The sequence below is a fragment of the Felis catus genome, chromosome B4 (genome assembly GCF_018350175.1).
Source record: "Felis catus isolate Fca126 chromosome B4, F.catus_Fca126_mat1.0, whole genome shotgun sequence".
NCBI classification, from domain to species: Eukaryota; Metazoa; Chordata; class Mammalia; order Carnivora; family Felidae; genus Felis; species Felis catus.
The window spans coordinates 55,795,078-55,820,673 of NC_058374.1; the positions used below are offsets into that span (position 1 = coordinate 55,795,078).

General features: G+C 38.0%; 1 protein-coding gene across 2 annotated transcripts in view; it reads right to left on the reverse strand.

The window, feature by feature from the left end:
• ST8SIA1 (ST8 alpha-N-acetyl-neuraminide alpha-2,8-sialyltransferase 1) overlaps positions 1–25,596 on the reverse strand; it is a 151,194-nt gene that overhangs the window by 37,582 nt on the left and 88,016 nt on the right. For both annotated transcript variants that reach the window (XM_003988490.6, XM_019834673.3), the window contains one exon: positions 16,318–16,410. In XM_003988490.6, the coding sequence (XP_003988539.1) occupies positions 16,318–16,410 (93 nt within the window). The remainder of the gene's footprint in view (positions 1–16,317; positions 16,411–25,596) is intronic.

Sequence of the window (25,596 nt, forward strand, 5' to 3'; positions counted from 1 at the left end):
CTCCCCAAGATAGTCAAGGTGTCTGCAGTTCCTTAGGTAAATAATTTTTCTAATTTGTTAATGCACTTAGTTTCCTCCAGGTAGTCCCAGTAAAACCACTGTTGGGGGGGGGCAAGAGCACATTATCACCAATTAATACTTTAAAAAAGATCTGCTCATCAAGTGATTTGTTATCATCTTAAGCAGAAAAGATAAGGACTGGGCACTGAGAAGATCTGAATTGGACTCTTGCAACCAATGAACATCACATCACCTGAAACAGGAGGAAGGGTACCAAAATAGGGGAGAAGGCCATTGCAAAGCAGAATTTCTCAGAATTTTTTTTAACCCAAATTTCTCTTTAACAAGCATTAAGATCCCTTGGGTCACTGCCTTTCCAGATTCTCATGTTCTTCCCAAGGTGTATGTGACCCCTCCTAAGAATAACAGATCTTCAGGGTGCCTGGGTGGTTCAGTCGGTCAAGCGTCTGACTTCTGCTCAGGTCATGAATTCACGGGTTCGTGAGTTCGAGCCCCACATTGGGCTCTGTGCTGACCGTTCAAAACCTGGAGCCTGCTTCATATTCTGTGTTTCTCTCTGTGTGCCCCCTCCCCTTCTCACATTCTGTGTGTGTGTCTCTCTCAAAAATAAATAGAATATTAAAAAAAAAAAAGAATCACAGATCTTCTACAAATCCCAAACAACCGAAAAAAAAATGTTGCTGAGGTTGGGCTTCCTATAATTTGAATTGCGAAAGTAATAGGGAAATATCTTAAATTTTTCAAATATAAATATTTAAATATATAATTAGACTATAATACTGCATATGCTTTTCCAAAGACCCCATGCCCTGCTGGGGATGTGACCTGACATTCCAACTGCTCCATCACCAGCCCTGTCATTAACACATTCACACCTGGACAGGTAAGAGATAAACAATTGATCACATTAATTAATATTTGCCATTTTTCCCCCTGAGCTGCAGAGTATCACAAAAAATAGTTGTTATGGTCTGAACCAAAAATTCAAGGGAGAAAAACAAGCTCATGTGGGAAGAGAATGCCTGAAAAGAGAGGAAGGAAGCATAAGAGTTTGAGATGGCCACATATAAACTAATTCTTCCACTTTGTGCTAATGTAACAGGCTATAATGTTCAGATTGGGTTGCTGTGGTATTACAAATGCCAAATGATTAAAAGTCAAAATAAGAGTCTTTTATCTGTGTGTCGACTGGTTTGAAAGTGTTGGAAAAAAACAGCCAACTGGAATCAGCTACTGCTCTGGAAAAGAGCTGCTGCTAGGGCGATAGTCACAGGAGCCACAAGGAGACCGGAAACCCACAGGATGCCAACAGGGAGGACAAAGGGCCTTCTTCCTTCTCCAGCCTCTGTCTAGTGCCTCCTATTGTGAAGCTTCATAGGGAATCAGCTGGCAAAGGAAAAGTGTGAATCATAGAGTCTTGGTTCTAGCATCACCAGAGTATAGAAAAGTGGGTTGTAGCTGAGAGATAAGCTACTAAATGGCACAAGTACTAAGGGTGGAAGCATAAATTTTGTTGGGTGACTAATGCAATAATTCAGGAGAGAAATGATGGAGGCTTGGACCAGGGTAGTGGCAGTGGAGAAGGTGAAGGAATGGCTACAATGCTTGAAAGTAGTTTCCTCATAATCTGGCAGTGGATTTAATCAAATGCGAGGTGTGAGAAAAAAGAGATAAGCCAAGGAGGACTCCAGGGTGTTTGAATTGAGAAACTGGAAAAACAGACTTTCCATTTTTTGAGATGGGGAAAATGACAGAACACATGGGCTTTAGAGGGGGGGATTTAGGAGTTCTGCACTGATAGTTTCATATTCATATTAGATATCCAAATGGATTAGCCATGCTTAGAGTTGGGCATATGAGTCTGGAGAATAATTACACAGATCCTAGATGCAGTACAAATTTAGGAGTCATCAGATAATAGATAGCATTTGAAGCCGTGAGACCAGGAGAAATCCTGTAGAAAATGAATAAACAGAGAAAAAGAGAAGTTAGAGGATAGATTCCTGGATCACTCCAATGTTTACAGGTTTAAGAGATGAGAAGAAGCCAGCAAATCTACCAAGGGGTAATGGTTTTTGAAACAGCAGGAGAATCAGGAGTACTGACTTGGAGGCTAAGTTAGAAAAGTGAATCAAGAAAGAGAGAAGGATCAAATGTATCATGTGGAGCTAACAGGTAAAGTACGGTGAGAACTGAAAATTGACCATTGCAGTTGACAATGTGGAGTTAAAGAAATAACTTACATTTTTTTTCTGAAGTGGGAGGACATGAACTTGCAGATTGAAAAGATCCAGTGAGTACGAGCACAATGAATAAATCAGGCCAATAATGAGGCACACCATTATAAAATTTCAAAATACTGAGATGGATGGTTAAGGGGAAGGGTATGTGGGTGGGAGTAAAGAGAAGACCAGTTTGGAATGCAGGAAGAAACAGAAATCCAGGTCATATCCAAAACAATCAGGGATCAAAATGACATCTGTTTTCTCAAAAACAACACTGGAATCTAGAAAACACTGGAGAAATGTCTTCAAAATGCTAAAGGAAAAGGATTTCCAAACTAAAAATAAAATCCTACTAAAAATACCAATCAAGTATGAGTAGACTAAAGATAATTTCAGACATTCAAGGTGCCCCAATTTTCAATTTCCTTATACCTTCCTGGGAAGCTATCAGAGAACTGGCACCACCAAGATGAAAACAATAATCCAAGAAAGAAGATGACACAGGTTTTGTGAATTAGGAGATCCAAAACGGGTAAAAGTGAAAGGAATCCCTAGTATGATGGTAAAGGAAGATTCTAGGATAACAACCTTGCATCAGGTAGATATTAGAACATATTAGAAGATTCCAGGACTGGAATTCATTGTTGATACTGCTGAATGCCATTTAAACAACTGGGTAAGATTTTAGAAGTTTTACAACAAAGAGGTACATTTAAAAGGAGAAGAAACAAGACATGTAGTAACTGTCTTGTATTCATACGGGGAACTAGGATGCTGGGGTGAGAGCAGGCTTCCTTCTTATCACTTCTGTTTTCTCAGGGAAGTAGAAAGCAAGGTTAGAACCTGGAAGAGATGGATGAGGAGGAGGTGTTGGGAGTCTGAGGAAGGGGAAGATACGGTACAGTCGTCTGAAAGTGGGCAAGTAAATGGAGTTGAGAAATGCTATGGGATTGCCTATCCATTGGTGGGCAATTCTCGGTGGTATATGAAAGAGCCAGCCGATTGCCATCTCTTTGGATTGTAAACACATCTAACAGGAGGTGACGGCAGCAATAAAGAACAGAAACTATTCCAATATGAGAAAAAAAAAGCCACCAAGCTGAGAGTGTGGGTCATAAGCCTCATGTGGAAGCTTATGAAGAAGAGTGGAGGTCCACACCAGTGGACAAATGGCAGGAGTAGTCTATAGGAGGAGGGGCCCCATGGCATTGGAGAGGTGGCTTGAAAGAGAGGACGATGACTCAGCCCCTTTGAAGGAGTGTAATTTGAAGAATTTAAAGAATATCTCACAGTTAAAATATCACAAGATAATTTAGCTGTGAGAATTGATTATAAAAGCGTGGAAGGTTACAGAAGCAGAGAACCTGGTAAGGGGTAATCACAATTTACCCTGGAAACAAGTAATTGCCTTTTATCCAGATGGGAAATGGTTAGGGGTTAAAGCTACCACTACAAGCAATTATTTTGCGAGGAGGTGCTTCTGTTTTACATAGCTCCAAAAAACAACTGGAAATAGGAGATATTGTGAATTATGCCTTCATCAAAAAGCTTCCTGTATTAACTTGTAGTGGCCTGTGGTCTTTCTCCTGCTGGTTCATCATGTTTAAGTAGTAATCTTGTGGCTTCCTGTGGTGTTTTTTTGAAACATTTATTGAACATGTATTCTTTTACTGTTTCATATCTCCTGTTGCAGGAAGAAGCTTTGTGATATAGTGTTACGAAGTCAGAAATCATTCTTTTTTTTTTTGCCTTCTCAGGAGTTTCACCCAATTATTTCTAAATCAATAAATCCTCCCTTTTCTTTTCAATAAATGGTAAAGTCATTTATGGACCTCGTAGAGTTTTCTCTTGTCGCATATTCAGAACTATCTAAGCTGCGATACCAACTATAAACCCCTAGGTGGTGTCTCTCCAAAGACTTCCCAAGAAAAGAGAATCCAAAGCCCTACCTCCAAGACAGTTCTGCCACTTAATATCTGACCGAAGCACATCACTTAACTTGTCTGTCACAAACGTTCTCACCGAAAAATCAGAGCGGTGTGACTACCTATGTCACTTGCCTCTCCTTCACCAGTTGCATGTACCTAACATTTACGCACCACTTGCTATTCTCCCTTTCACATGGCCTCTTCCTCCAAAGAGGTGCCCTTTTCTTTTCTATCTGATCACCTTAATTTCTGAGTAACAGGCAGGTCTTGTATATTTAAAAGAAATTTTATTTCATCCCATATAAGATGCAGTCATATTATTTACCAATGATACAGAAAAGAAGAACACTGCCCGTAAAACTAGGACTCAGTGTTTTTTTCCAATAGTGCTACAGATAGTCCTGTACTAGCCTGTATGTGTTTTGACCTCCATCATGGATTCTAAGGAACTGAAAGATTTTTCCTGCGTTCACTTGCACCCTGTGGCGTGTGACACACAAGATCATTTTACATCCATCTTAGTAACTGCTTCTAATACACTTGCATCTACTTGTAGGTATTTTCTCCCCTCTTATTCTGCTGCTTTATAAGAAAATATAGAATTGCCTCCATGATTTCTCTGAAATAATAATTCACTTACAAATCAAACTGGCACCCTTCTGTTCTGTTTCTATGTCTTTTTTTTAAGTTTACTTATTTATTTTGAGAGAGAGAGAGAGAGACGAGAAAGCATGAGTGGGGGAGGGGCAGAGAGAGAGGGAGAGAATCCCAAGCAGGTTCCTCACAGTGCAGAGCCCCAGGTGCAGTTGAAATCACGAACCGTGAGATCATGACCTGAGCCAAAGTTGGACACTCAACCGACAGAGCCACCCAGGCGCCCCTCCATGTTTTCTTAAATACAAAATAGAGATATTTTAAATGCCAAACAAACTCTATATATACAATACTAACAATGCACAGACATCAATGAGATGACAGGATGAGAGCATCTATGACCAAGGTCCTCCTTGCTCAGGTAGCATCAACTATGTTTCAGCTTCTGCCAGGTCAACAGAGGCTATAAAAGGCAGCTCTGCCTCACAAATACTAAAATATAAAAAATGTACATCTCATAATCAATAAAATATGTAATTGTATTTTGTGGGTATGGTATCCCTTCCTTCTGCCTTTCCCTTCATTAGTACTTAACAATAATATTTATCAAATATGCCATGTGTCCTGTCAATTTATATTCTGCTTCTGTCCATTATTTATACCACAACTCTGAGTTCTAAGATGCTCTCCTCCTTGGTTGTTGCTATGTGTGCAGATGTGTGTCATTGTGTCATATAGAGAGCCAGATAGGAAAGTTAATAATGGAAACTTAAGTCAAAGTGCCTATCATGATTTAGAGATCTAGCCAAATAGTAAAACTCTGATTTAAAAAAAGTCTTTCTAGGAGTGCCTGGGTGGCTTAGTTGGTTAAGTGTCTGACTTTGGCTCAGGTCATAATCCTGCAGTTTGTGGGTTTGAGCCCCACATTGGGCTCTCTGCTATCAGTGTGGAGCCTGCTTCAGAGTCTCTGTATCCCGCACTCTCTGCCCCTCCCCTGTTCACATGCTCTCTCTCTCTCTCAAAAATAAACACTTAACACGCTGACAGCTCAGAGCTTGGAGCCTGCTTCTGATTCTGTGTCTCCCTCTCTCTCTTCTCCTCCCCTCCTTGCACTCTGTCTCTCAAAAAATAAATAAATAAATAAAAATAAACATTAAAAAAAATAGTAAACACTTAAAAAAATTAAATCTTAAAAAAATCTTTCTATTGAAAAATTAAAGCAATTTAATAATAGAAACTTAAAGAGACATGTTTTTATAGTTGAAGTTAAGAAGTAAGCATTTTTCAATAAGAGTATATAACTGATTTTAACCAATATATAATCAGATACAATTATAATTAATAATTTCCAAAACTATATTCTATTTAACCCACGTAGTTCATATGCTCCAGTAAAATTAATTACAAATATAAATTTAACAATAAAGTAATTTTCACGGAGACTATAGAAATATTCACATACATACTAATAATTATTACTATTTTACCCTTTTTTGGTGAGGTTAATTAGTAAAATTCATTAATAGCTGAAAAATCTTAAATCACTGAATATATAATCAACTCCATGAAATGGAATTCTTCACAGATGGACCCCCACCGTCTTGTCCAAAGAAGCTCTTAGCACGTATGGAGTTTGGTAAGGTAATTGGCCAGTTTCAGACTTTACATTTAAGGCTGCCTCCCACAATTAAGCTGGGGCACAAATACCTTAGCTCTAAGGAAATACCTTTGTGAGTCAAGAGGGTGTCTCTACATTTCAAAGGGGGCATGCAGTCAATAAAAGTGTAGCACTTCCCAGAATTTCAATCTGAATATTCCTAGTAAAGTTACATTTTCAAGTTACATTTTCTGCCCCTAAGTGCCATTATTCAGAGCACAAGTCATGTTGATTCCAGGTGAAACAGTGCCTCCACCATTTATACACACACAAATGCATAGGTGTATTAGAAATCTGAAGAGTAAAAGAAGGTGAGAGGGAAGGTCACGGGGAAATAATATCAGGACACATAGTTTCTGAAAAACAATTTATAATTGGTTTTAGACATTTCAGTTCTTTCCTAGACAACCTGCCTAAGGTTCCCAAAGATTTCTCTCCTGCTCCTTACCACCTCTCCTTTTTCTAGCCCTTCTTTATTTCTTTTTCGCCTCTCTTCTGGCTCATCCCAATGGCTCTATACTTTTCTACTACTCATATTCAACTCTGGAATCAATACCACATCCTCCCTAACTCCCAGAAATTAGCAATAAATAGTTTCATACACAACACACTTTCTAAACAAAATTCTGGTGCTGTTAACATTTTTCCTGCCATGCTATATGCAAAGTGGTTAAGTAACTTAGACCATACGGCCAACGCTGTCTTTCCAGTAATCTGCCTTCAATTTCTCCTTTCCTTCCACTCCAACTGAAACTCACTGACATTCTGCTGATCACCAAAAATATACAACTGAAGTAAATATTAAAAAGAAGGTTGGGAGGGGTACAAATTTTTGGTACAGTGGTCTCAACATGTTGCATGTCAATATAGATCCAGTGTAAAGATTCTTAAACTGCTACTTTTGCTGAGGCACCCCCTAATGTTTCATCACTGGCATGCAACCTATTCTCTCTCCATGGACCTGCATGAAATTGCCAGGAGAATTTAGGCTACTTTAAAATCTATTTACTAATGATGAATTAATGCTTTTACAGTAACATTTGCTCTGACCTGCTATTTAATGCTAAAGGATTGGAAGATCACAGAGTGGGAGGGAAGGGAGGAAATAAATGGACACTGACGTAATAACTACTCTGCCTCAGGAGTTGGGTTCCTGGTGCCATGCTCACTTCCACTGCCCCCAGGAAAATGTTACTAGAAAGACCAGAGAACGTTCTGACTTTCTAAATTCAGCACACAAAATGTGAGGTCCAAGCTAATATCACTTGGATCTGGAGGGACAAGAACACATACACACAAATCGGGGTTTTATTCATATAGTCTGCCCTTCTAACTCACAGGGAGGCTGTATCATCAAAATGAGTTCTTATTAAGAGAAAATATAAAATAACAAAGCTTGTTTTTAAAAATTTTTTAAATGTTTATTTATTCTTGATAGAGAGACAGAGTGTGAATGGGAGAGGGGCAGAGAGAGAGGAGACACAATCACAGAATCCGAAGCAGACTCCAGGCTCCGAGCCTTCAGCACAGAGCCCGACACAACATGGGCCTCAAACTTAGGAGCCCTGAGATCATGACCTGAGCCGAAGTCGGATGCTTAACCGACTGAGCCATCCAGGCGCCCCACAAAGCCTGCTTTTTTAATGATTCTTTCCTATTATCAACTCTTGCAGCAAATTTTGAAAATGTTGACTTATTCCTTAGAGATTTTCTATGCATATAACTTTATATAATTAAAGCATATACATGTTTATATACTTATTTTTTCACCTAATACTCTAACATGAGCATTTGCTATTTATTAAAATTATTCATGAACTGGATGGTAGATAATTTTGTCAGTCAACTATGTGCACACAGCAAATACTGTTTCTTAAGCAAAGGTAATTTTTTATATAGTTGTAAAATTCCATTACATCCCATTGCCAAAGAAACATTAGGAACTTTGTATAACCGTATAAAAAGCAACTAATTCTTTAAAGAATTAACATTTTTTAAAGTCAGCAAAAAAAATGATTCATGAATGTTATTTCTAAATTTCCTTGCATACTATTCCATCAGTACAGACATATGGTAAGTTACAGAAACACTGGTGAATTTTTGTATGTTTAAAGAGTGTCATTGTTTTCAAATTATCCATAGCATGATATGTATATTTGTATACAGCAGGAGTTTTCCCTTTGTTTTTAGAATGGGTTTGTAGAAAAATAATGAAAAGGCTATTTTAAAATAATTTTTATTTACCACCTTTTCAAAAATTCACTTCAGACATTTCAAAAAAATCTGCATTCGCCTTTTTAATCCCCTCTGCTGTATTTTTTGGTTTTAGGTTATGCTTTTCTGGTTCCTGTTCTTGTTGCTACTTCTACGGAGATCCTGGGACTTTAAGTCGATACTGTCATGGGATGAGTCTTGGGGGATCCTCCCGGGGAGCTGAGTTTATTTTGAAAGTTCGAAGGATATGAATTGTTAGGCATAAGGGAAGATTGTAGCAGATTATATTTTCTAAAGGTGATCATGACAATATCTCCTATCATACATACTCTTCTAACAATGTGACTTTGATATTCCTGCTAACAAGAGGTGGATCTGTGCTAGGACTCCTCCCCCTTGAACCTGGTGGGCCTGTTATTGCTTCAAACAAGAGTATGATAGAATTGACACTGGGTGTGAGGGAACTAAGAAGCCACTTCTGATGTGAGGTTATAAAAATGTCATGTGCTTCTGGGGGTCTGTGTGGCTCAGTCGGTTAAGTGTCTGACTTCGGCTCAGGTCATGGTTGCACAGTTTGTGAGTTTGAGCCCCTCATCAGGCTCACTGCTGTCAGCACAGAGCCTACTTTGAATCCTCTGTCTCCCTCTCTTTCTGCCCCTCCCCCCAAAAATAAATAAACATTTAAAAATAAATTTAAATTTAAATTTAGGGGCGCCTGGGTGGCTCAGCCGGTTGGGCAGCCAACTACAGCTCAGGTCATGATCTCGCGGTCTGTGAGTTCGAGCCCCGCATCGGGCTGTGTGCTGACAGCTCAGAGCCTGGAGCTTGCTTCCGTTTCTGTGTCTCCTTCTCTCTCTGCCCTTTCCCTGCTTGCTCTCTGTCTCTCTGTCTCTCTCTCTCTCTCTCTCTCTCAAAAATAATAAACATTAAAAAAAAATTTTTTTAATTTAAATTTTAAAAATGCCACGCGTTTCCACTTTGTTCTCTTTGGATACTAGCTTTGGGGGAAGCCAGCTACCATGTAAACAGTCCATCTGTCCTGAGGCTGTCATGCTGTGAGGGAGTCCAAATTAGCCCATGAAGAGAGACCCCATAGTGAGCCCTAAGACTATAGGGAGAAAGAGAGATGTCCCAGCTGCTCCCCAATCCTTTGCCATTTCAACTCCAGCCACTGGGTGAGAGGCCATGAGCCAGATCTGCACAGCCTAGTCCTTCCCAAACTCCTGACCCACAGAAACTGTGAAACACACTGAAAATGATTGTTGCTGTTTAAGCTATGAAAAGTGATGCGTTATTGTGCAGTAAAACTGAAACAAGAGTTTTAAAACACTTCAACTCTGATCTCACGTTCCCAATTTATGTGATGTTATTTTCCAGTACTTTTGTTGTATCTTTTGTTTTGACACCATCAACCAAAATTGTATGCAAAGACAATGTATAATTATTATTTTATGCACATGAGGTTTGTTTAGATTCGTTCATATGCTTACCAATTTCTTTGCATACCAGCTTTTTCTTCTGAAGGAACATTCTTTTTTTCCTGAGATACATTCTTTAGAATTTCTTTTAGTGAAAGTGTACTGGTGATAAATACTCTCCTTGTCTGTTTTTCAGAAAATGCTTTTTTTCTTTTGAAAAATAATTTGCTGAGTACTCATCTCTATGTTGATCGTTTCTCCTTTCAGTGCTTTGAAGGTACTTTTCCAGTGCTTTCTCACTTCCATTTTTACTATTTGAGGACGTTTGCTTTTTAATTGATTACCATTCTTTTGCAGGTTATCTGTCTTTTCTACCTGGCAGCTTTTTACAGTTTCTTGTTACCTTTAGTTCAGTTTTACTAAAATGGTCTAGGTTTGCATTTTTTAAAAAAGTTAATTGACTGTGTTTGATGCTTCGTGTTTCCTGTATTTATGGATTACATTATTTTTTAATTCTAAAAAAGACTCAATCTTTACCTCTATTTTATAATTCCACAACTCTAATGTAGTCCCTTCTCATTCTATTCTCCACATTTGGTTATCCTGCCTCCATATTTTCTCCATCCTAGACTCCAGCTCACCAATTCTCCTTCAGCTATGTCTAATCTGATGTGTATTCATTTCAACAATCATACATTTCATTTCTAAATGTTCTACTTGGCTCTTGTTCAGGGTTACGTAGTTAATTTTGATATTCTCTTACTGGCTTATTCCTTTTGTTCTATAAAAATTTCATTCTTAGTTATATACTGCATTCGACAATTCCAGTATATTCTCAGGCATTTGTATCTGTAATTTGTCATTTGCTCTTTGCCTCTGAGGACTCTCAATTTTAATGGCCTGTGTGCATTTCAGTGTTTGCTACATGAGCTTATATTTATTTGAAAGTGATATATGGGAATTCCAAGAGTTTTCTTCCAGAAGAAATATGTGCTTCTGTTGGAAGCTAGGGGCTGCTAAGGACATGGGATCACATTAAATCCCTTAACAGGGCTTTAATGTGGGACACACAGGAGCATAGTAGGTCCTGGGCTTGATCTCCAGCTCTCAGCATTGAGATCAGAATTTTATATCTCACAGTTAGTTTTAGTTTTCATTTTCTCATTTTCTATTTTCTATTTTGTGGGGTTTTGTTTGTTTGTTTATTTGGGAAGAGGTGTGCAGATACCCTTGGAGAGTCCCTAAATTTGATGAACCCAATAATACATTTGAAAATGTTTTATCCAAGAACAAAATGTATTCCATCAGGAGAGTCCTCCCGAATAGCTATGGTGGATATCAGCCAGAACAGCTTCTACCGGACACAGTTTTATTACCTCATTTGTATCTCTCACCATCGTCAAGACAATTTTATTCTCACTTGACAGATGGGAGGTTAAGGAACTAACGTTACATAGCCAGCAAGTAGAAGCACTCGTCAGTACTGGCACCAGAATTTGAACACAAATCGGTTGAAAGCCAAACTTGTGTTCCTCGCCATTATGTATGTAATATTGCCTCCCAGACACAAACTTCATAAAGATCTCTACCCTTTTAGAAGCATCTCTGCTCTGTCTTCTACTCTCTCTAGTTCCAGTTTTAGTATCTGCTTTTTAATGCTCTTCTATCATGACAGACGTTAGACTGAGCGGCTATCAGTGACTGCCAAGCCTTGATGCAAACACTGATAAGCTGCTCTGAGTTTGGAGAGAAAAGAAAAAAGAAGTCATCCGGCAGAACAGATATGGAAGTTTCAGGAACACAATCTGAGACATGAGTCATATAGAATTTTAAAGAGAAACTGCTATAATCTTCTTTAGAGCAAAGTTATTTTCCTCTATGCTCAAATTATTTTTTAAAAGTACAGAAATAAAACAAGAATTGTTCTCCCTGCTAATATTGCTACACTCCCAATTGTCTTTAGCAAAAGCAGAGGCAATAACCATTGGATGAAGTCTCTTCCACTTGTATGGAAAGAGATTACCCAGGCTTTATATGATATTAAGAACCTCACAATAAATATTGGGGTCTCATATCAAGTCCTCTTAGTGAATTAAAAGTTAAGCATGTACAAATTTTAAAAAGCTAATTCCACCATTCAGTTATACTCCATTTGTTCTAAAGATTTTATTTCCTAATTCATGTCAACTTTAAAAAAAAAAAAGAGTAAATAAGTCTTCCCAGTTAAGTATTCCACTAATACTATTTTGAAATATCTGTTACTAAAAAATTCATCTCCTCATCCTAAGATCATAAATATTTTAACCGACACCAAAACAAAATATTTTCTTTAAAAAAAGCTTATTTATTTTGAGAGAGAGAAAAAGAGAGAGAGAGCCAGGGAGGAGGAGAGAGAGAGAGGGAGGGAGAGAATCCCAAGCAGGCTCCTTTAGCCTGTTGTTAGTACAGAGCCCAATGTGCGGCTCAATCTCACCAACCATGAAATCATGACCTCCATGGAAATCTAGAGTCAGACACTTAACCAACTGAGCCACCCAGGTGCCCCCCCAAAATCTCTTTTTATAAGATAAATCAAACCACATTCAAATTTGATTTGTAAAATTTGGTTTCACGAGATTTTTAAAATATATTCACTTATTCATTCACTCCACAAACATTTACTCTGCATGTCTTGAATGCTAAACAACCTGCGAGGGTCTAAAGAGCAAGGTGAAAGATTCTTGACTCCAAGCTGCTCACACCTGTACTACTGCCTCTCATATGCCTACCTGGAAACACACACACACTCAGGATCCTGATGCTCTTTGTTAGTGGCTGCAAATAATCATTTCCCAAGTTAGAGCTTCAAAGTTTACAAATGAATTCTTAATGTCATAATAGGACAATCAATTAAGTTCCAGTTTTTATGTAAAATAATCATTTTCCCAAATACATACTGAACTCCTGTTGCAGGTAAATGGCTAATTGAGTTTTCAACTCTACTGAAAAAATTGTATTGAAACAAGCTTTGAGAAGTCTCATCTCTATTTTTACATCATGTTACTGTAGAATGACTCAGGCTAGGCCAAGTAAATTTTAAATATTTGTGAGTAATGGAAACTATGGAAAATCTGGTAAAAAAAATATGTGCACATACATGAAAGTTTTGTATAAATTTCAGAAGGGATTCAGGGAACCCCTAAAACTCTTCAACAGACCATTCAATAGGATCATGGGAATATCTGCTGACTGTCAGCAACTCCAGGGTGGGAACTTCAGCCATGTGTCATTCAAGTTAGATAGTATTTGTTGAGTGAACACCCTGGCAGCATTGTTCTTGTGAAGCTTGCATTTTTATCTCCTCTTCCCCTGTGAATTTCCAAGTTCCACTTCCACATATATCCTTTCCTAAAACTTATTTGCTCGAGACAAATCCGACAGCCTGGGCAACAATCTTTTTTCCAGGCTCTACTTTCATAATTCTCCCTTCTCCACTTCACAAAAGGCACACCTCCTATCACCCAAATATTACAATGATGCATTGTCTCAGAGGGTAAAAACCACTCAGGCAGGCAAACAAAGAAACATTTCCAAGATACAGTTTCTGAGGGAGTGTCCCTTGAGAAAGAACAAAAAGATCCTTATAAGAAATACAAAGAAGCTAAACTTCATCTTATCCAGAGGATAAACTACTGGCAATCCCCATACCTTACTTCTATGTTGAGTAATTAGAATTCAGAAGTAAGATGATTATATGGGTTACATTTTAACACCTACTTGAATTAAAAGGTGGTCAGCCTTTTTCTTACAGAAAGACAATTTGACTTCTGAATTACTTCAACAAAGAACACTGACTTTGTTAGAAGGGCAGGTAACATCCAAAGAGCTGTATCTGCATTTCTGAGACTTTGGCAATATATATTTAAAGCATATGCACAATATAGAATACACTGAAAGTACATACTTGGTGAAATATAACCTTATGCCAAACAATTAGATAACTTAAAAATGATCAAGGAAACAATGATGGATTTTTAAAATACTTTTAAAGGATATTTAAACAAAACTATTTGAGGCCCAAGGAATTAGAAGCAGTATGTTGATGAAGGGGTAACCCCATGAACAGATCCTTGCTGTCATCTACCTACAAAACTCAGCAAAGAAAGGAAGCGAACAATAGCAGTGAATTTCAACATCCAGTACACTCTGCTGCCATATTAGAACAACCTCTCTTCTCTGAGCCCATAACAAAGCACTCAGAAGGTAAGCATGAATTCCTGCAAAGCCCTTTCTAACCACGCGTCTCAACTGTCCTAACTAATCTCTTTGTTCTGGGTGCAGTCAAGAAGAATGCACTTTATATCCACTGAACAACAATTTGTGAAGAAGTCAGATCTCATGTTATGCATTCTTACCACACACACACACACACACACACACACACACACACAAAACAGAAGCCCAAGGAAACTTTTGGAGGTGATAGATATGTTTAGTACCTTGAGTGTGGTACTAAGTATCATTAGTGTATGCATATGCCCAAAATCATCAAATTATATACATTAACCATGAGTTATACCTGCAATTATACCTCAATAAAACTGTTTTTTAAAAGATAAGAATGCACTCTAAACAATATATCCTAACAAAGGCTATAGCAGAGTTCCTTGCTGAGACTTTCTTTTAAAGAAATCAATAATGCTATCTTCTCTAACCTTATTTTTGCTACCATAATTATGTGTCCTCCTATACATATATTTATTTTATTGAAAGACAATAAAAGTATTGTTATAAAAATAAATATTCACATGGATTGAATTTCTTAAATATGAAAAATTAAACTATAAATGCACCAGAAAAATACAAGATAATATTTTTTTATGGAGGGGATGTGGATAAGGAGAATCATCCAAAGAAAGATTTAAAAATAAAGCCATAAAGGAAAAGGAAATTTCATTGCATAAAACGTGGTAAATTTTGAAAGGACATAAGTTAAAAGATCTATGATATGCTAGAAGGAACTATTTGCTACATATACGGCAAACATATCTATAATATAAATAGTTAATATCTATCATACAAACCATTCCTATAAATCAACAGGAAAATATTTTTTAAAAGAAAAATCACACAAAACGAGCAAAAAATACAAGCAGGCAATTCACAGAGGAAATACTAATAATCAATACCCACTCAGCCTTTGCTGTATTCAGAAAAATGCATATTAAGTAAAAAGTAATATATCATATCCCACCTAACAAACTGCCAAAAACTTAAAAGATGAATAGTACATAATGTCGTTTTTAGTATTGGGAAACAGGTAGTCTTATCGTTTACAAAAGAGAAAGTAAATGGTACATTTTAGAAGGGTGATTTCCCAGTATCTGTCAAAATTAAAAATTGTTGGGTTGTATTTCTAAAGATCTATTGTGTGAGAATGCTTACTGTTAAACCCAAACAAGCAGGTGCAGCATTACTTATAAAGTGACACACAGGTGCTAGTCACTTGGATAGGACTCCTTTAGATTACAACTGGCTGAGCCCACAACATCTGGGTATTTCAGTCCTAATTGCTAGTTTTCTGTATGGGAGAATATGAGGCAATGTTGGATTCCTCTTTTCACAGGGATTGAGTCATTCTCTATAATGAATAATCCTTGGAGAAACAGCCCATAGTGTACTGACCAGCTTCATCAACTAGAGACCAACCCACCGAAGCTTCCACAGCAGCTGTCAAGATCTCTAGAATTGATTTGGGAGCAAGAATTTTCCATCTGAGTTCCTAAATCTGATTGATTGTAACATAGTATAAGATCATCCCATGATTAAAAATTCCTGTGCATTCTAACAATATTATTATGTTCATGCATACATGTACAGTAGGTTGGTCATTTTTTGTTTTTATTCTTTAACAAAACCAATATTAACTCAGTTCACCAATCAATGCCAATCAACGAGTTGGGACAAAAGCCAAGAAGTTGGAGAGTAGTAGGAATGAGTAAGCAGGCTACTGCTTCTTTTGAGCAAAACAATGAATTTTCATGTTATTTCTACCACCTCTAAAGGAAAGAAACGGAGTCCCAGAAGAAGCATAAAATAGTGTTTAGATTCCCATAATCCTGCTTAGTTTATTTACAATTCTCTCCTTCATTTTTCTTTCCTGTCCAGATGGGTTTCTTCTTTATTTCTCAAACTGAATTATGTTCACTGTCTTTAAGATGTTAAATACTTCAAAGGCCTTCCTCTTTAGTTCCTCACAAACAAAAGTCATAAACTCTTACCTTTGCCGAATTATGCTGGGGTTAGCTGTCACTAAATGACTTTTGGATCCAACATCTTTAGTGTATTCACTTGACAAAGGAGGAAGGTTGCATCTGGAGAAACAAAAACATTTTAGAATGATTTACAAACTTTTAAATCAAGTCTGTTTTCATGACAAATGGGAATTTTACTAGGTCTAGCTCAGTTCAAAAATAATCATTTTTATCACCTCTCCCTTTTAATAGTCATTAGATGACTAACTATAACCATCTTCAAAGTACAGTCATAAAAACTAGTCCTGTTTAGAAGAAAGAAAATGTCAGCTAGAGAGTTAAGTGATCTATTAAAAAAGAGACATTAACTATTCCATTCAAAATATTTTTGAGGCAGTAGGACAGGAAGTATTAGGCTTGAAACTGGAACTCAAGAGGGTGTGGTACATTAAGGACACAGGACTACAGTGTTCTCTGTATACCCCAAAACCTCAAGACACAGGTAAGAATTGTATTTGCTTATGGTTTTTCTTTCTTTTCCCAAATTCTAAATTTTACAATGTACATTCAGAGCAAACTCTGCCATCTAAATCAATATATGCCCAATGCATGTGTTGACTACTGGTGAACACATAGTGATTTGTTATCTAAAGAAATGCACTGATTCTCCACTGTCCCAGTTCAGCCAAGGGAAAGAGTACAGGTGATGGTTTCCTGGTGACAAAAATAACTCCCCTCCCTCACCACACACACACACATACACACACACACACACACACACACACACACACACACCACCCCAGCAGTGCCGGCTGCTTTCCTTGGCCACAATGTCTTATGAATGTTTACAATGGAAAATATGGCAACTGCATATCCAAATTCCATGGCTTTCTACCAGGGGAACATTAGGCAAGTTAATTCATCTGCCTGGCCTCAGTTTCCCCATTACACAAAATGAGGATAATGGCTTTTCCTTTCTAATGAGGCTGTTCTAAGGATTACAGTAAAAAATGTGTAAGAAGTCCCTAGCTTGATACCTCACACATAGTAAAAACTAAAAAATATCATGTATCAGAAGTATATATACATATAACTAAATATATACATATTATTTATGAAGACCCTAAATGAATCTGTACTTTACATTAGGTTTTCTTTTATTACTCTGTCCTACTTTCTCCTCTCCACCCATAGCTCTAACTTGACTCCTACCACATCAGGGCATGTCTAACTTGTCACTATTTCAACAAACTAAAACTTCATGTGTTTGTAGTGAACAAGAGCTCTGCCATTCCCCCAACTACTAAATTTGCCCTACAAATTTCCCCAGGGCATGGAATTGTCCATGCACCCACTCAGCTGATCAGCTCAAGTTCCTTGATGTTATCTTGTATTTGCTCTGTGACTCCTACCACATCAGGGCATCCTGGGTGGAACTTGTCTCAGTTGATTTGGAATGTTCCTTTCATCTGCTCTGCAGTAATGAGATATTGGGTTTTCAGGCAGCTACCCACAGATTAATTGGTCAGGCAGTTGGTGACTTTTGCTGAGTGCCCACTGAGAACAAACACAATGGTCACTGTAAGCAGGTGAAGGGGAAGCCAAGTCACAGGGCCTCCTCTTGAGATGTCTAGAGCCTAGTGGTCACACCATATCTCGTGTGGTTTCTGAGAACCCTTGTGGGGGAATGAGCTTGAGCATTACCAACCAGGCTCATCCGGCAATGGTGCTATGATCTTGAGATTTAACTGACCTTTGCAAAGATGAAGGTGATTTCAAGGATAAAACATAAGGTAAAATTTGGGCATTTATCTCGTAAGGAAGATTTGATCTTGATAACATTTTAGAATCAAACATGTTACAGAAAAACTGTAACCTCTGAATACCGCTGGGGAGTTCAGCCAACTTGTTTTGACATTATTAATGACACATAGCAGTATTTAATTCCCGTAGGTTGACCCATAGCTCCTATGTCTGGGTTCCTTTATACCTTCTGTCACATAGTAAAAGCTCAAGAAAAACTCCCGGATACTGATTGTCAAATCCTACAACACAGGGAAATGCTTAAAACAATTAAGATAACCTTTTAACATGCATTTCTGGAAAATAATGACACTGTATTTTGGTGTAAGTATCTGCCTTAAGTTCTTCTGGGTAAACTTTCTCTTCAAGTGCAAATGTCTGTGGCACTTCCTTATAGCTCTTTTCTTAGAAAAAGCACACTGTAACTTTAGCTCCTCAATTCCTAAACTGATAATTACATAGATTTACAAAGAAGGCATATTTAATACAAATTGTTTCTAATAAGGCTTAATTGTGTAAAAGTGTTTCAAAATTTGTATTATTGTTTATTGGCACAATTAACAGATATTAATGGCTTATGTGTCTTGGTAACCGTGCTCATGATCCTGAAAGATTGATCACAGAATTGATGAGAAATGAATATTCTTTGAATTGGGGAGTAAAGTGGTTGGGTTTGGTGAAGAGGAATCTTTAAACAGAAAAAAATCATAAAAGTACTTTTAAAATGTCATACATATCATTCATCATCAGGGAAATACAAATCAAAACTACAATGAGATATCACCTGACACCTGTGAGAATGGCTAAAATCAACAATACAAGAAATAACAGGTGTTGGCGAGGATGAGGAAAAAGGGGAACCCTCTTGCACTGTTTGTAGGAATGCAAACTGGTACAGTCACTATGGAAAACAATATGGAGTTACCTTAAAAAGTTAAAAATTGAACTACCCTATCATCCAGCAATTGAACTGCAAGGTACTTACTCAAAGAATACAAACACACCAATTCAAACGGATACACCCTGATGTTTGTTATGCATTATCTACAACGATAGCCAAACTATGAAAACAACCCAAGTGTCTATCAACTGATGATCAGATAAAGAAGTGGTAATCATATACATAATGGAATATTACTCAGCCATAAAAAAGAATGAAGTCTTGCCATTTGCAGTGATGAGGATGGAGCTAAAGAGTATTGTGCTGATGAAATAAGTCAGTCAAATAAAGAGAAATACCATATGATTTCACTCATATGTGGAATTTAGGAAACAAAACAATCGAGCATAGGGGGAAAAGAGAGAGACGCAAACCAGGAAACAGACTCTTAACTACATCGAACAAACTGATGGTTACTAGAGAAGTGTGTGTGGGAATGGGCTGAATAGGCCATGGGGATTAAGGAAGGCACTTGTTGTGATGAGCAGCAGGTATTGTGAGGAAGTATTGAATCACTATATTGTACACCTGAAACTAGTATTATAATGTATGTTAACTAACTGGAGTTTAAATAAAAACTTTAAAAAATGTTATACATAATTAAGTATGCAAAATACACATTTGAGCCTAATTCCAAGGTACCAAAACTATGTTACCCTCACTTGTATCTCTGAGCCACCCAAATCATCTCCAAGATGCAATTACCATTACCTCTGGCTTCCAGACCTTCCAGATAAATTTTATTCAACAATATTATTTTTTAAGTGTTGTATTGGGTTATAGAGCAAACATTTACTTTGAAAAACAAGAAATAGGGGCGCCTGGGTGGCTCAGTCGGTTAAGCGTCCAACTTGGGCTCAGGTCATGATCTCGTGGTCCATGAGTTCGATCCCCGCGTCGGGCTCTGTGCTGACTGCTCAGAGCCTGGAGCCTGTTTCAGATTCTGTGTCTCCCTCTCTCTCTGCCCCTCCCCTGCTCATGCTCTGTCTCTCTCTGTCTCAAAAATAAATAAACGTTTAAAAAAATTAAAAACAAGAAAAACAAGAAATAAATTTTTAGCATTAGAAAATGTACTTGAAGAGGGCACTTGTGATAAGCACTGGGTGATACATATAAGTAATGAATAACTAAATTCTACTCCTGAATCCAATATTACACTATATGCTAACTAACCAGAATTTAAATTCAAATGTTAAAAAGTAACAAATAGAGTAAAATTTTAAAAATGCACTTGAAAATACCTAAGCGAAGAAAAGTGTGATATTGTTATATCCTAATACTGAAAAAACACTTTGAAGTAATGTGGTATATCCCTGTGTGCAGGTAAGGCTGTTTTTGGATCTGTTCTCTCACTGTAACTGTCCCTGCACCCTATAGTCTAATACCAGACATACTACATGCTTTCTAATCATATCTACTCATTAAATATTTAATTTTGAATGTATGATACTACCTCAATTTTCTCAGGGTGCCCAAAAATTGTGCATGAAGCAACCATTTCTAAGTAGATTCATAAATGGTTAAATAAGAATAATTTATAAACAGATTGTCAACCTTTAATTACTCTCATATTATAAACCATAAATGAGGCTTTTTTTTTTTAATTTTTTTTTTTTTTTTTATTTTTGGGACAGAGAGAGACAGAGCATGAACGGGGGAGGGGCAGAGAGAGAGGGAGACACAGAATCGGAAACAGGCTCCAGGCTCCGAGCCATCAGCCCAGAGCCCGACGCGGGGCTCGAACTCACGGACCACGAGATCGTGACCTGGCTGAAGTCGGACGCTCAACCGACTGCGCCACCCAGGCGCCCCTAAATGAGGCTTTTAAAGAATTTAAGTGCATTATGAAAATGGCCCTATTCTTTGCAGGTGTTCAAGACGGTGGCATAGGAAGACCCCATACTCATCTCCTCCCCTGGGCACACCAATTGCTATAGCATTATAGCAATTATAGAGCATATCCCTAAGGAGAAAAGTACTTGAGCCCCAGATCATGCACCCCAACCCCTGGGACCTGCATCAGAGAGACGAGGCCCCAAAATGTCTGGCTTTGAAAACCAGCATGGCTTATACCCAGAAGACCCAAAGGACTATAGGAAACTAAGACTCCCATCTTAAAAGGGCTCGTGCACAGACTCATTTACCCTGGGAATCAGCACGAAAATGGCAAGTTGAAAAGCACCTTGACCATAAGTGAATGAAATGCATGGGCTAATCTTAAAGCATCTGCCAGAAGGGCAAGGGTCTGTTGGAACTCTCTCCAGGAATGGAGGTGATTCCACGGGTTATTTTTGCACTCTCCTACCTTGCCGGCACCACTTTCCCTGAACTGGTGCTCCAATTCCCTCCTTTGATATAAAATTCCAAACTTAGCAGGCATGAATCCTATTGTTCCTCTGCCCTGCCAAAGCCTGTGGAAGGACATGCTCCAGTCTGGCGCTGTCTTGTAGACCCGTGTCTCCAAAGTCAGCAGCTGCATGCAGGACACACAAAGGATGCCCCTCAAACACCTGGCTCTGGGCCAAGGGGAACTTGTGTATCTGGGCCCCACAGGTCTTAAACAATTAGAGAAACAGTTCCTGGCAGGCAACCAACCCCAGGTCACTGAACAGACAGCAAACTAAAACAGATCCCCATCTTCCTGTAACTATTCTTTGAAGACCGGGACACATAACTGTTTGACATAATACATAGACACAAACACAGAGTGTCAAGCAAAATGAGGAAAAGAGGTATATTCTTCAGTTGAAAGAACAAGATAAAACCCCAGAACAAAATCTTAATGAAATGGAGATAAGTAATTTACCTGATAGAGTTCAAAGTAATGATCACAAAGATGCTCACCAATCTCAGGAGAGTGGATGAACACAGAAAGAATTTCAACAAACAGATATAAAATATAAGAAAGTACCAAACAGGGGCACCTGGGTGGCTCAGTCAGTTAAGCATCTGACTCTTGATATTGGCTCAGGTCATGATCTCACCATCTGTTGGACAGAGCCCCATGTCCGGGCTCTGCGCTGGCAGCATGGAACCTGCTTGGGATTCACTCTCTCCCTCTCTCTCTGCCCCTGCCCCACTTGCTCTCTCTCTCTCTCTCACAAAATAAATAACATTTAAAAATTTTTAAAAAAGAAAATACCAAACAGAAGTCATAGAGTAGAAAAATACAATAACTGAACTGAAAAATACACTAGAGGGTTTCAACAACAGAGTAGATGAAATAGAAGAAAGTATCAGTCATCAGGAAGGCAGGACATTGGAACTCACCCAAACAATGCAGCAAAAAGAAAAAAAGAAAAAAAGCACTTTGAAGTGAAGATAGTTTAAGAACCTCTGTGACAACATCAAGTAGATCAATATTTGCATAATATGGGGGATACCAGGAGGGGAAAAGAAAGGGACAGAAAATTTACTTGGAGAAATGATTACTGAAAACTTCCCTAACCTGGGGAATGAAATAGACATTCAGATTTAGAAAGTCCAGAGAGTTAAAAAAAAAAAAAGATACATCTAGAGACCCACACGAGGACACATTATAGTTAAAATGTCAAAAGTTAGGAGTGCTGGGTGGCTCAGTCAGTTAAGCACCCAACTCTTGATTTTGGCTCAGGTCATGATCTCATGTTTGTGGGATCGAGCCTTGTGTTGGGCTCTATGCTAACAGAGCAGAGCCTGCTTGGGATTCCCTCTCTCTCTCTTCCTGTGTCCTTTCCCTGGTCTCTCTCTCTCTCTCTCTCTCTCTCTCTCTCTCTCTCTCTCTCAAAATAAATAAATAAACTTTTAAAAAATATCAAAGTTAGAGATAGAATCTTAAACCAGCAAGAGAAAAACAACTTAATATATATAAGGAAACCCTCTTAAGACTATATTCAGACTTTCAGCAGAAACCTTGCAGATCAGAAGGAAATGGCATGATATATTCTAGTTATGGAAAGCAAAAAACTGCCAATCAAGAAGACTGTACCTGGCAAGGTTATCATTCAATTGAAGGAGAGATAGAGGGCTTTCCAGACAAGCAAAAACTAAAGGAACACCACCAAACTGGCCTTACAAGAAACATTAAAGGAAGTTCTTTAGGGCACCTGTATGGCTCAGTTAAGTGTCTGACGTTGGCTCAGGTCATGATCTCATGGTTCATGGGTTCAATCCCCACCTCAGGCTCTGTGCTGACAGCTCAGAGCCTGGAGCCTGCTTCAGATTCTGTGTCTCCCTCTCTCTCTGCTCCTCCCCTGCTCATGCCCTGTATCTCTGTGTCTCTCAAAAATGAATAAACATTAAAAAAAATTCAAGGAACTTCTTTAAACTGAAGAGAAAGGGCACTTATTAATAACAAGAAAACATATGAAAGTGAAATTTTCATTGGTAAAGGCAAATATATAATAAAGGTAATGGACTAGTCATTTACAAAGTTACCATGAAGGTTAAAATATAAAACGAGTAAAAATAATTATAATTACAATAATTAGTTAAAGGATACACAAAATAAAAGGATGTAAAACATGACATCAAAAACAAAACACAGACAGAGGACTAAAAATGTATGGCTTTAGTATGTATTCAAACTTAACTTGCTATCAACTTAAAATAGACTAGTCTGAATATATAGGCTGAAGTATGTAAGCCTCATGGTAGCCACAAAGCAAAAACTTACAGTAGATATACAAAAGATAATAAGAATGGAATTGGAACATAACACTGAAGAAAGGTATCAAACCATATGGGGGAGAGTACAAAAGAAGAAACAAAGAGGAACTAGAAAAAGCCAGAAAACAATGAACTAAATGACAAAAGTACATACCTAACTATAACTAGTTTAAATATAAGTGGACTAAATTCTCCAATCAAAAGACATAGAGTGTCCATCAATGGATGAAAGGATAGCAACACCTGGGTGCTCAGCTGGTTAAGCATCTGACTCTTGATCTTGGCTCAAGTGATGATCTCACAGTTTGTGGGATCTGCGCTGACAACATGGAGCCTGCTTGAGATTCTCTCTCTCCCTCTCTCTCTCTACCCCTTCCCTGTTCTCTCTCGCTCTCTGTTTCTCCCTCTCTCACAAAAATAAGTACATAAAAACTTTAAAAAATGGATGAAAGGATAAAGATGATGAGGTATATACATACAATGGAATACTAATCAGTTATAAAAAAGAATGAAATCTTGCCATTTGTCACAACACAGATAGACCTTGAGAGTATTACCATAAGTGAACTAAGTCACAGAGAAAGACAAATGCTTTGTGATTTCACTTATATGTGGAATCAAAAACACAAAACAAACAAAACAAAACAAAATTCATAGATGGAGAAAACAGATTGGTGTTATTAGAGGGGACAGGGATGGGAGTGGGAGAAATGGGAACAGGGGGTCAGGAAATACAAATCTCCAGTCAGAAAATAAATAAGTCATGGGAGTAACATAGAGCATGATGACTATAGTCAATAATTACCCTATTGCATATTATGTAATTTTATATGGTAATGGTGAAATGAGACTTATTGTGGTGATTGTTTCAGCGCATACAAATAACAAATCATTATGTTGTACACCTAAAACTAATGTTAATTATAGTTCAATTTAAAAAAAAGAAAATGGTGCTATTCTTGAAATTAAATAAAAGGCACATGCACACATCACTCTAACTCTTTGAATTCTTAGTCCTCACCTCTCCCATTACTCTATGAACATTATGCTTAATACTGGGCTATGCACCCTAACCACAAACACTCATTAATTCTGAATTTGAATACAGCAATGTTGATGGCCTATAATGCAGTCTTAGTCTTGTTTATTTACAATAAATAAATATAGATAACCTCCTAAAATGCTTAGGTCTAGTCTTCAACACGTTAAGTTTAAAATATGCATCTTCCTAAATGTAGTGACACACACATATACACACTTAGGAATAATATAAAAATACATTTATTTTACTGCCTCCTGCCAGATTATACTAAGGCCTCTTGAAATCACTTAAAGTCCCTGAATCTGTGAGTATAATAACCACTCCTCCTTGTTCCTTACATAGTTTTTGGAAAGAGCAAATAAACATACTCAAGAGGAAGCTGAAAATATAAACTAGACTACACAAACTGTTACAATTACATGCTATTCATATAATCACAGATAGAACCAGTTTCCACAGTGGAAAGGCTTGAGGAATTGTCCACTCCAACTCCCTCATAAAGACTGGCAAACTGAGCCCCAGCAAGGATAAATGACGTGCAGTAGGTCACAGAGCTAGTTTGTGGCAAGGGCTTGTCCTCCTCTTCCCCACTGTGTTCTTTGCTGGCTCCTCAGCCTCTCCCTAATGCCAGTGCATTGAAGTGGGTACCTGAGTTTGGCCCCAGGGCCTTTGCTCTTCCCATGAACCTAAACAGCGGCCACTCCCATAGCATAAATATCTCTCCATCCTCATCTCACTGCACTGTGGCAGCACTTGGCATCTTTTCCACATTAAAGCCTCAGAAAGGCTCTTCCTGTCCCCAGGGTGAAATGGAGAGAGGGCTCACTCCACACACCACTTATCAGAAGGTTCCTGATCCCTCACCCTCTGTCTC